The sequence below is a fragment of the Mixophyes fleayi genome, chromosome 3 (assembly GCF_038048845.1).
Source record: "Mixophyes fleayi isolate aMixFle1 chromosome 3, aMixFle1.hap1, whole genome shotgun sequence".
In the NCBI taxonomy this organism is placed as follows: Eukaryota; Metazoa; Chordata; class Amphibia; order Anura; family Limnodynastidae; genus Mixophyes; species Mixophyes fleayi.
In genome coordinates, this window is record NC_134404.1 from 140,625,308 (window position 1) to 140,638,211 (window position 12,904).

At 38.1% G+C, this 12,904-nt stretch overlaps 1 protein-coding gene across 4 annotated transcripts in view; it reads left to right on the top strand.

Moving 5' to 3' along the window:
- The window catches only part of ARHGEF10 (Rho guanine nucleotide exchange factor 10), a 123,692-nt gene that overhangs the window by 87,469 nt on the left and 23,319 nt on the right, over nucleotides 1-12,904 (top strand). For all 4 annotated transcript variants that reach the window (XM_075202477.1, XM_075202473.1, XM_075202475.1 and 1 more), the window contains 2 exons: nucleotides 301-524; nucleotides 2,007-2,164. In XM_075202477.1, the coding sequence (XP_075058578.1) occupies nucleotides 301-524; nucleotides 2,007-2,164 (382 nt within the window). The remainder of the gene's footprint in view (nucleotides 1-300; nucleotides 525-2,006; nucleotides 2,165-12,904) is intronic.

Below are 12,904 nucleotides of genomic sequence, written 5' to 3' on the forward strand. Positions count from 1 at the left end.
ACTGAAAATACTTTATCTACAATATTTTTAGCCTTCTCCAGTATATATGATAATATACATAAAGGGATTTTAAAATATGATATTTGAAATTTCAAATGACCTATTGAGCTACTTGGTGAAGCAGTTTTTAATTGCATTCCTAACTTTCTTGCTGCAATTTGTGTAAAAGAACATAGCTGTGTACCCAGAGTATTTTGAAGACACAATGAGCCACATTCTGATGATGCATAAACAAGGATCAAATAATGATTATCCTGTGAAAATCATTCAGTGGCTCTCTTTGTTGTCGGTTTTGTTTAGATTGGCAGCTGCACTAATCAAATGGGTCAGATTGCTGTTGTCTCGCTTCACAACCGTAGCCCGAAGGTGATAGAGTGTTTCAATGTTGAATCACGCATACTCTGCATGGTCTATGTCCCAGAGGAAGAAAGACACATACAATTAAGTGATGTCCCAGATTCTGACTGTGGTTCTTCTCGAGTGCCAGATGTGCCCACAATTTGTCTGGGCATGGAAGAAGGAAGGTAAATGTTATTCAAGTTGAAGTATCTGGTTTAAGTCAGATATCTATAGTCTATCTTCAATCGTAAAGTAATAACTTCTTGAAATATATTTTTATGGTTTGTATAAAATACAGATTTCATGCTAACTAAAGAAAATCTAACAACTTCAAGTAGGTTATCTTTAACTTTGGTTGCCTAGATACTTGTATTTATTTAATATTTATGTGCATATTAATACTCCCAGGCCAGATGTCTGCTATATTCACACTTTGTATATAAAAATCTAGTATTATCAGTGTCAATAAAACTTTTTATAAACAAAACATATTTAAATTTTCCTCTAAAAGACAAATGGACATTATGAACTATATGAAAACCTTGATTACATTTTGTGTGCCTGCATGCATAGATCAGCCCATATTTCATTGTTTTCCTCCTAAGGCCGCTATAACATAATTTCTTTTCTCTAGAAAAGTACAGGTGCACACATTTGCCAACAGTCCCAATTTTTGTAGGACAGTGCCAAATGTATCAGGTGTATTGGAAAGGGGTGAATTGCTGTGGCCTAATTTATCCTGCTTTTCCAATCGTGAAATTTTGTATGTATGCATATAAAACAAGTTGGAAAGGAAATAAAAAATTCTAGAAGCATGACCTTAAGATAAAAATATGATACGTTGAGAAAAAATATATAGAATGTCACCCCTTGCAATCAGGCAAATGCCTATATGGCCTTTCCACAACTGTGTGCCTGTGTATAGGTTTTGATACTCCCAGCTATTCGCCATAGCAGAGTTTCAGCACATAGTGCTATTTATCAGAAATGAAGAAAGTTTAAGAATAATGCAATATCACCATAGGTGTGTGCAACACTTTTCATTTGGGTGTGCACCCAGGGAAATCTAGAGAGGGATACTCTGCACAGCAATAGAAGCATGTCGGTGATCTGGGTCAGTCCGCAGTCAAATTGGGAGCAGCTAACTCTGGTCCTTTCCAAGCCGATCTGCTCTCCGAGCCACATCTTACATTTCATGTGCTGGCTGCTGCTGCATTAGAGTGTGTCTGGGCACACCCAGTGCGCACGCCTATCATTAAATATTTAATTGGTACTCTAAAGACTATGACATAGGTATTTTCAATACCTCATGAGGCAAAGTAAGATCTTACCTATTTGTTTGGGTAATAATTACTTGGTAGCTAACTCTCCAGATTGCCAATTATGTACAAAATTTCACTGGTGAAAAACCAGGAATTCGCTAACAGGAAACAGCTTTTACATAGTGGTAAACCACAAACAATATACCTCTAGTGTGGCATAATCCAAAGAGTTTTCTATTTATTTCTGTTCTTGTTTTTACTAAATATCTCTTGTTGTGTCGTCATACTTATACGTTTGGTATTTATCAATGCAGACACAATTATTGGCAGTGGTGAGAAATATGGAATATGTGTATAATATACTGAATGGAGATTTCTACAAACATTTATTGTTTGTATCCCTAGCATATGCGTGTACAAAAGTAGCCAAGGCTCGAAAAAGGTTCGTCTACAGCACTTTTTCACTCCAGAAAAATCCACCGTCATGAGTCTTGCCAGCATTCCCCAAAGTTTGTATGCTGGTCTTGTGAATGGGAATCTCGCAATCTATACAAAGATGGGAGGTAAGAGGTTGTTTACATTGATTGTCAAGCATTTGAAATTAGTCTATTAAACTAAAGTAGTAAACTACTATTTATGAAAGGTTATGTTTGAGGCTATGTTGCAGTTATAGCCATAAGCTTGCAAAAGTCACCAGGTCAGTATGTAAATATTCTACTGCAACCTGGAAGCGTTATATGAATATTTAGGTGAATAGAGGTCTACATTTCCTCTCTGTTCACCACAAACATTTAGGGCTAGATTTACTAAGCTGCGGGTTTGAAAAAGTGGGGATGTTGCCTATAGCAACCAATAAGATTTTATCTTTCATTTATTTAGTACTTTCTAAAAAATGACAGCTAGAATCTGATTGGTTGCTATAGGCAACATCCCCACTTTTTCAAACCCGCAGCTTAGTAAATCTAGCCCTTAATGTTTAGGATTTAAATAATGTTTAGTGGTTTACTGGGGAAATATTATTTTACTATAATTGCATTTTGGTTCTGTCAGAATGGGTGAAAATCCTGCCCATGTTTGGTACTGTGTCTAGTCAGCATAGTTTGCGTGGTAGACAACATTCATTTCCACTGTATGGAAGCAGCCATATTATTTCAGTGGCACCTACATTAGGTCTCCTTCCTCATTCCAGCACTAATTTAGGCTAAATAATTCAGCCCTTATGCTAAAATCATGTTTAGCTTGCATTATTATGTTTGTTTATGGATTTTGATAAAGTAATTCAAATATGTTATAATCAATTTAATCATATTACACAGGACTGTACAAAGATTATGTAATCATTCACATCAGTCCTAAGGCATTGGAGCTTCCATTCTAAATCCTTACACACACACACACACACACACACACACACACACACACTCTGGTCGAAATTGAACTCATGACTCAATACTGTGAGATAGCAATACTAACCACTGTGTCACCGTGCTGCCCATATTTAAAGATATATATTGTTTATTTTTAATATTATTGAAAATAACACTTAATTTAACTGTGCAGCAAATCAGTTAGATGTTTTTTTATTTCTAGTTGTTTACTTATTTTATTAGTAGTTAGCTTATTTGACCAAAACACATTTAATATTATTTGTGTTCCAAAATGTCTGTAACTTTTGTGGTTCCCACAATGTTGTACAGCCTGTCCATGTTGCAGTGCTGAGTGAGATAGCTCTGCCCACAGACTTCAGCAATGGTCTCCATATAGCAGAAATGTATTGTGCCTCTCACATGTTGAGGATGTTGCAGGCGATCTTGCCCTGGACATACAATTATCAGGGGATCTACCAATCTGCTCTTATATCATGATTTATATAAGTACAACTCTGTCTTAAAAATATTAGTCAGATTAGTCTTATGGATACTGATGTGTAGAAAATATTTGTACTAGAACACACTAAATTCAATTTGACAGTAGTTACTGGAAGGTGCTGGACTCCAGACTGACATTGACACGAGGGGTTCAAATATCAGCAGTGACCATAACATTTCATGTAGGTTCTGAATGATAAACCCTAGGGTCAAAGAAACATTTATTTTTATAAGAAGATTATTGCATTGTATTTCTTAAGCTAGGTACACACTACAGGTTTTTCGTCCAATAATCGCCTCAACTAGCTAACATACGACTGGTCTTTTGAAAGTCGGGTTAGTGTGTGTAGTGACACAATGGTCGTAAGTATTCCCATTCGCCTCAATTAGTTGGTTGTGCCGTTCAATATTTTTGTTCCAATCACCTTTCCATCATGTAGTGTGTTAAATTTACGATTGATCCACGATAATCCTCCGATACTTCCTCGGGCTGGAGCTTTGTTGGGGGTGTATGTATGTAGATTTCAGATGTCTGTACCTGTCCCACATGGTGTGATGTCTGCACATCACTGACTTGTTAATTAGATGATTGCAACGGATTAGCAATAGCAGTAGTCTATTACATTGATGCATCTAGCATATGGCAGCCAGTTTACTAAAGTGCAGTGTTATACCAACCCTTTACATCTATATTGGCAACCTATTCATATTTACACTTTCTAAACTTATATCTGTATAAACGAATAAACTTATAAACTTTATAAACTAATATTAACCTTTAGTAACTAATATTTGTAACATACCCAGAATAAACCACACAGTGTTAATGCAACAATTTTATTGCAGAAAAATTTTCAAAAATATTTAGTGAAGAATAATAAGAGTTATAAAAATAGTACTATACTTTAAAGGTGCTGGTCATTTGTGGCAGGTCCCTTCCAAACAGCATAGACATTTCAACAAAATTCTTCTCAAGCTTTTTAATTTTTCCTGGACGACACTTATAATCGCTGGTATTACTTTAAAATAATCGTTGAGCTTTACATCGTTTTTTTTCTCCCTCAGAACTTTCATTGGATATGACGATGGTATCTAGGAAACAAGGAAATAAAAAATGTTTAGCATTAAAATTCTATCTCTGTACTAAAGTTAACAAAAGGCTTTATCCAACACCAGAAATAGTCCCATTTTCTCACCTTGCACATCGCTCAAGGTCAGTTTATGTTGTAGTCCCTCTTTTACAATCGCAACAATAGCGGGCTTCACCGCCATAGGTTCTGTAAAACGGGTTCCATTTTGGTTATTATAGCGGTACAGGTATGTGCCCAAGGCATTGTGTTGCCTACACTTGTTCATTTAAATTTCTTCTTGTATAACTTTTTTCATATGTCCGTATTCGATATCAATTTTTTCTTGTTTGATAACAGGTGTAACATTAGTGGTATCAGTGGTATCTAAGCTGCTTTTACCATCATCTCCACTTCTCTTGGGCTCATTGGCTTTGCTCTTTTAACTACCGTAAATTTTATTTCTTCTTGACCATCTCCATTACCGACCACATTTGCTTCATATTTTTTTGAGCTTTCTAGCACCATCCCCGCATGCATTGCTCCAACCCCCACCGACACCTGTTCCTCATTCGCCATCCTCTCACGTCTCTCAGCGCCAGACAGGCTCCTCTGTAATTTTAAACACTCACACATGGGCCGACAGAATGGGGCATTGTGGGTGAAGACTATTCGTGCATAATAACCTTGTGTATGGAGAATTTTAGCTGAATTTTGTTGTTTTCTGTTTTTTGTGTGTGTTTGGGTGTTAACTATAGTGAAAGCTCTGCACCTTTATGCTATTGTCTTTGGTATATAGTTACATGACCCGCAAATGTCACTTCAGTGTCTTCGAAATTCAAATCATTGTTCACGACAACATGGCTGTAAAAGTCGCTAACGGGGTGATCGCTTTTCCATTAATTGTCTGAAACAAGGCTAGTGTGTATGCAGTCCATGGGCCGAGCAATCGGACCATCAATCGGATGTTAAATCGATCGGCATAAAAAGTTAGTGGAAAATTAGGCAGTGTGTACCACATCATAACATTTAAAACCAATTTGAAGAGTACAAGACATGTCCAACTTATCATATTCTATTATCATGATGGTTGTGGCCATCATTTGCATTGTTACAGTATTGTGTCATCACCTTCCTCGTCTAGATTGTATTGCTGACAGCAGTGCTTTGATGTGGTCTGCCTGGATGGTTTTTTTCCTAAGTACTGATCTATTTTCCTAGGATGAGCTTATCTGGCTGGAAGGCAAATAAAGCAGATTACTAGGAAGCATTACACTACTGTTAGAAGACAGTGCTAAAATAACAGCAGTGAATGAAAGAAACATTGTGCTTCCACTGTAGTGTCTGAAGAATCAGGTTGTTGACTGGTTAAAGAGGATGAAAAGGAGGCTCTAATGTCTACTATTTTAATGCCTTGTGTATTAGTTTTATGCTATCTTCTCTTTCTTTTCACTAAGGTATAGAAACACAGACTAAAGTTTTTCTTGTTTACATTGATTGTTTTGTTTTGTTTCTTCAAAGTCCAGCTCTTTAGGTATAGTGCTGCTATGTCTTCCGAGTACCAAGGAGAATGGCATCAGTGTTTGCTGCATTTGTTTTAGTTTACACTGAATTGTATTTGAGCTCCTTGGGAGTCAGTTATGGCTGGATAGTGTGGTGTTAGTTGACACCTTAATTTGCGCTGTTGCATCTGGATTTGTGCAATACATTTATTCAGGTGAAGGCGCTGCATACTTACACATTTAGACATCCTTTCATTTCATTCACGTTCCCCATTTTTTTCTGATGTCTCCTAACCTTCATTAATGTATTTAACAGTTAAATTAAACAGAGAAAATCAGGTAGTCAAGTGTCATATTTCTGTATTTTAAAATATCATATTTTGTACATTTGGGATAATATACCCATCACTATAATGTGTTACTGTGCGATTGACTAACAGTTTTTGAACACCTGGATGAAAAAGAATCTTTTATTCCTTCCCATGTGCAATCACCATAACATATTATACACACAACACTAAAGCATACAGTATTCCTGGGAACGTAGACTTTCACTGTGTGATTATGAGGTCAGCTGCAGAGTCACCGTGACGTGCATTTGGTCAGCATAATATAAATATCTGATGAACAGCATATCCCAGCTCCGTTGTATGTATGGCAAAGTAAATGTAAATGACCTGTTATTTAGAAGCTGAACCTTGCTCTTGGGTATAAAAGGTACATAATAGATTGGACAGAGCAGAAAACTGGGTGATGTACTGTAGATGTATGTATTGAAAATGACATTTAGTTCAATATAAAACACAAACTTATCAAATCTAAACATAGTTTATTAATCAAATCAAGTAAATATTTTTAATCATGATTTGTCCTCCGGGAGATCTTGGAGGTGAGCTCCAGGGAGGAAGAGTGGAAAGGGGGAGGTGTGACAAATCATCCTTTTTCTTAGCTGTCCTCCTACAAATCATAACGTCCTTTTCAAAATCTCTCTGGAGGGCAAACTAGCATAGCTGTCAGTTAAACACACACAAACACACACACACACACACACACACACACAAACCTTTCAGCATGTCATGGGAAGGCAGAGGGGGAGAGAAGAAGGTGGAGGATTTTACAATACACGCTGTGCTCAGATAGGTCTTCCAAAGCCTCTCTGCTCACTACATCATGTGCCATGTGACTGTGGTTGTCATGGCAGTCACATGACCGTGGAAAATTTTCAAAATTCTAAGTCATTAACAGCAGCATGAATAAACAATCCAAGGAAATGGTAATAGGCAAGATACTTTTTATAGCCTATCACACTGATTTATGTGAAAAAATACAAAAAACGATTATTTTCATGGAATTGTTGCTTTAATATACCTGTTCAATAAATAAATATCTGTACACTTTAATGCTGGGCTATTTTGTGAACATTGAAATGTATTTTGTCCCCATTATCGCCCCTCACTCCCTTGATTGCTAATCCAGACTTTCCACCTGGACTCACACAAGGGGCTTTTAGGGCATAGTCTAAAATTAGGTCTACCCGCTTCAGCTTTCTGGCTACACCTGCAGACTAGACACTACTTACAATCGAAGGCAGTTATGGGGGAGTGAGCAGGAGCCTGACTAGCTTTGAAGAGTTGTGCTGCATTTTCACAGAACCAAAACACACTATATCTATGATTTACCAATTGCTCATTGTCAATTTATTCCCCAACCAACCTGGCTATGCCGGCGCTTGAGATAAAGAGCTGGGGAGGTCTACCTCCGACCAATTTTGGGCCAAAGCTTTTCAATATATCATGGTGAGCTTCTCTAGCCTTTCTGTGGTGGTGACAAGGTACAATGTTCTCTACCGTTGGTACAGGTGTCCCTCCCAATTACGTAAGATGCACCCGGGTGTCTTGGGGTCGTGCTGGAGATGTAGTTCTGAGTTAGCATCCTCTCTTCACGTTTGGTGGTCTTGCCCTGTAATAATGTCAGACTGGTATAAGGGGAAACCAGTCGTGGAGGAAATAATGGGTGGCCTGATCCCAGAGGGAACAGATTTCTGGTTGTTCAGTCTTTTGGCCGTTCCCATTTCTCAGTATAGAAAAAATCCTTACTTCGACATATGTGTCACGCTGCCATAGCAGTTATCCTGGTCCACTGGCGGTCTCCTGTGCCCCCTGACATGAGGGAGTGGTTTAGACGGATAGGCCTTTACAGGCTTACTAATGGCATAACCCTTTCTGGCCAAAAGAAAGTCACTGACTATGCGGTAATGTTGCTCTGCTGGCTCGTGTTTAAGGAATCTCCATCTTACCGCTCCCTCATGGATTGTGACTAGCCATTTTCTAATGATGGTCAGTATGGGCGGGCATATGGGAGAATGGGCATAATGTACCTTTCCCTTTTGCGTATATTTTCCCTTGTCCAGCAACTATTATACTATGAAGAGTATTTTCTCTCTCTCTACCTCCCCCCTACTTTCGTATTGTATGTTTTACAACCAGCGCTATTTGTACCGATTAACTGACTGTGATATCTTTACATGTTTCTATTCTTGAATTATGTTTCATGTGCTGTTTGTATTCCCTTAAATATCTCAATTAACACAAATTACACAAAAAAATATCTGTAAAGCACCTTTTCTGCCCAGAATCAAACAGTTATATTGTATATTCTATTAATAGGATAGCTAGAACAAATGGGTATATATCACCTTTAATATTCTTTAACATCTGTAAATATCTAAACACAGCCAAAGTGGAAGGAATAGGCAATGTTGTTACTGTCTTTTATATTCTATTTGTTAGCTTGTTAAATGTGTCTCTTGGTCCAGGACATTAGAGAGAATCCTGAATTTCCTGGCTGTTAAAGCTGTGGCTGTTTTAATGTATTATATTCACCATTTATACAAACAAGCTGTTTGCCGTTTATTGCATAGACACATGGCACCAGGCTCTAACCACACTGAAGTTTGGTGCCACATAGTCTATTCCAAAAGGATAATGACAATGTAATGTACAGTCACAAGCCATCTGATGGTCTAAATCTGTCCATGCTCCTAGGAAGGCTAATTATAAACCTTCTGATTTACTCTGTGCACACTACACATGACTGATTCTACAATGGCTTATTAATGTGGGGAGATTTAATTACATACGTTCTGGTACTACAGCCATGTGAAATTTAAGATTAAAATCCATTACCAACTGGTATGAGAGCTGGCTTCAATGTTTTTGACCTTGGCTTGAATAAAGGGGTCTTTACCTTTGACAATTTACATTTTGAATGCAATCATTAAACTCTTTACTTCCAAGTACATATTTATGTACGATACAATTAACAACAGCTACTTGCCCAACAACATGTCAGACGGCCTAAGATGGGCACTTAAGGTTTGTTATAAACAAGACAATCACGACATGAGGATGCACTTTGACTGGCTTCTTCATACATATTTGCATAAAACACTGTTTACTACATAGAGCAACAAATATCACAGTAAAATACAGTACATCATAATTTACCATTTGGATGATGCTACAGTCGTAGGGGCCAAAGGGACACTCTTTAAAGCCTGGATAAGTTTATTCATATACATATATATACATTAGACCCAAAAATTGGGGCAACTTTTATGGGAAAAAAAATTATGGGTTCTAATAAAAGATGAGAGGTTTGGATTCAGAGATATCCAACAGATCCCAATTTTCTCGTGCCAAATCTGAAAACGAGGCAAAAAGTCATTTCTGGTAAAATGTCAGATCTCGTGAGTTTTGGATGGATATCTTCTATATATAGACCTTGTGTTCTCAGCTGCCATTTTAGAAGTGATAACAGGTGGGTAGGACGTTTGCTGCAATTCTGTACTCCTAAAGTGGGTTGCAGATGGTTGGACAGGATGAAAAAGGCAATGTACAGTATATTAAAATAGCTGTGAGTTTACTGTGGAAATCTTGACAGTTTATTTATGGATCAGTCTGCTGGAAATATGTTCTGAAAAATTGGGTGTGAGAAAAGGAAAAGCAGGCAATCAGTGACTGATGGTAGTAATAGTATATTAGTAAACTAATTAGCAGTAGACAGAAAAATATTCTTTCTTGCATTTAAAATCAAAGTCAATCGGTAGTTGTGTAAGGGTCGGTATCAGTGGCATCTGAACTCTATAGTGGACAAAAAAACAGAGTACTATCTGTGAGCAGCACACCCTAAAAAATAATTATATATTTCAGTGTTTCTGTCTGCAAGCTGTTGTGTGAGTAGCACTATCACTGACATTTGTACTACTTAGCGGGCAAAAAAAGGGTGATCTTTGACTCCGAGCAGCACATCCCCCCCCCCCCAAAAAAAAAAAATATTGTATGGTGTGCTCTGAAGGCAATTAAGTGGATGGCAGTATCACATCTGTACTAGTAAGCATTGTGTGCTATCAATACTATGCTAAAGGGATGAGGAGAATGATGATGATTCTACAGGCACTGCTGCTGCTGAAGGCGATACACCGACCCAGTGGGCTGTCACGGTAATGTAGTCTTTTTGTTTGATCATGACCGCTTGTCCACATATCCGTAGTCAAGTGGATAGTTGGCATAATGGCATTTTCTAGGGACTGAATGACTTTTGTTTATTTTCTCGGTACAGCTGAGAAAAAGCTGTTCGGGACTATTATTATTATTGTGGATTTGTAAGGTGCCACAATGCTCCGTAGCGCCATAGAGTAGGGAAAACACGACACATAAAACAAGGACATACATAAAACAATGACATACAAGGCAGACAAAATAAATGGAGGCATGAAAACAAAGGGTATGTTAGACCCTGCTCATTAGAGAGCCTATATTCTAAGTAGAAGAGGGCACAACTAAAACAAGAGAAGCGAGTGTGGCTTAGAGTGGAATCTGGGACAGCAGTGAGGGTGTATTAGTGTAAATAATATCAGGAATAAGGTAAGCTTTAAAAAAAGACATGGGTTTTTAGAGAATGTCTAAACATTTGAAGGCTGTGGGAAAGTCTGATTGAGCATGGTAGGGAATTCCAAGTGGGGAGCAGCACGGGAGAGTTCTTGTAGGCGCGAATGAGAGGTGTTACCAGAGACAAGACAAGATATAGGTCAGAGGTAGATCTAAGAGAACGGGAGGGAGAGTATTTTGATATGAGGTTTGAGATGTATGAAGTGGTGGTGTTGATGGATTTGTAGGTAAGGGTGAGTAATTTGAATTGGATTCTGGAAGACACGGAGTTAGTGTAGGCATTTGCAAAGTGGTGCAGCAGGTGTGGGGCTGTGAGAGAGTAAGGTTATTCTTACAGCAGAATTTGGGAAAGATTGAAGTGTGGATAATGGGTGTCAGGGATGCCAGATAGCAGGAAGTTGCAGTAGTCAAGATGGGAGATGATGAGAGAATGCATAAGAGTTTTGGTAGCATATTGAGGAAGTAAAGGGCGTATTCTGGCAGTTTTTAAGGTGGGAATCAACAGGACTGGGAGAGAGTCTGGATGTGAGGAATAAAGCAGAAGATGGAGTCAAGTGTGACTTGAAATGGAAATAACATGGAATTTGGTAGCATGTTCTCAAATGATCTGCTAAAACCTGATGCATTGATGGCAGAAATTGGACGCACATCCACTGCTAACATAGCTGTCAAGGCTACACTAATCCGCTGTGCAACAGGATGCTGACTGTCACACTTGGTTCCTCTTCCAAACGCTTGATTCACAGACAATTGTTGTTTGAAGCTAAGCTTACTATTCTTGGTCCCCTTCTGTACCACCCCCAGAAGAAGCAGCTATAGTGAGCAAGGTTGTCTCTTGGGAATCATGGATTGAATTAGGGGAGCATTTGAAAATTGGATGCTGAACTATGTACCAATAATAAGGAAGTTGATGATGAAGGTGAAGATTGCATGAGGTGTCTATCCATTTTGCTGCTAGCTGATGCTGAACTGCTTGTTACTATACAAGATTTTCCACTTTTTGATAAACTACTTGAATGAACTTGCTGCCAATAACGTAACAGGGAGGAGGTGCCTAGATGATCAATGTCTTTATCTATACTTTTATTATTATATTTTGCTCAGGCATAGCATTGCACTTATCTTGGACATGAGGTGGTTCCACTGGTGGCTGACTTACTTGGACATATTCATCATCCTCATTATATTGTTTAACTACAATACATTCCAACATTTTCAGACTCACTATTATCCTCCACATCCTGTTGCCCATTAGCAAGTTCCAAAAGAGCATCCTTGATTTCTATGTGTAAATCATCATCATTACTACTCATCCTCACATTTCCAAATGGTTGTGAGATTTTGGAAGGAAACTGCCCTATAATTACAGTGTTAGAATCTAAACTGTCAGACTCACATAGCACTCTTGGACACCCATAGACACTACTCCGGATTCTTTGAATGCCCTATTTATTCTTCAGCCTCAGTGTTCTTTTCATGCAGTGATGTGGCTGTTTTAGAGGTGACAGACCTACACTCAGAGTGAGAAGGTGATGCATAGGAAGTTACAGAAGATACATGACTGTGTTGGTCACTCTCTGTTGTATGCGTAAGAGCAGTAACAGGACCACTACTAGCAAAACATGGTCATGATCTCAGCTTCTTCTTGCCAATGCATGTGGTATATGGAATGTTAGCTATTTTCATTGCTTTAATCAAATCACCACATTCATCACTAACTTTTCCCTTAATACTTACATCAAGAGCTGATGTTTTCTTTGACATTGACAAACCTTGTTTGAGTTTGGAGCACCCTTCTGTAAACTTTTTTTTCACATGACCTTTTTTATTCGTAGAGGTTGAAAAAGTATTACTACTGACAGTACTAGTACTGGTATGCTCCTGATCAATAGACTGATCCATGATTGACAACAGAAG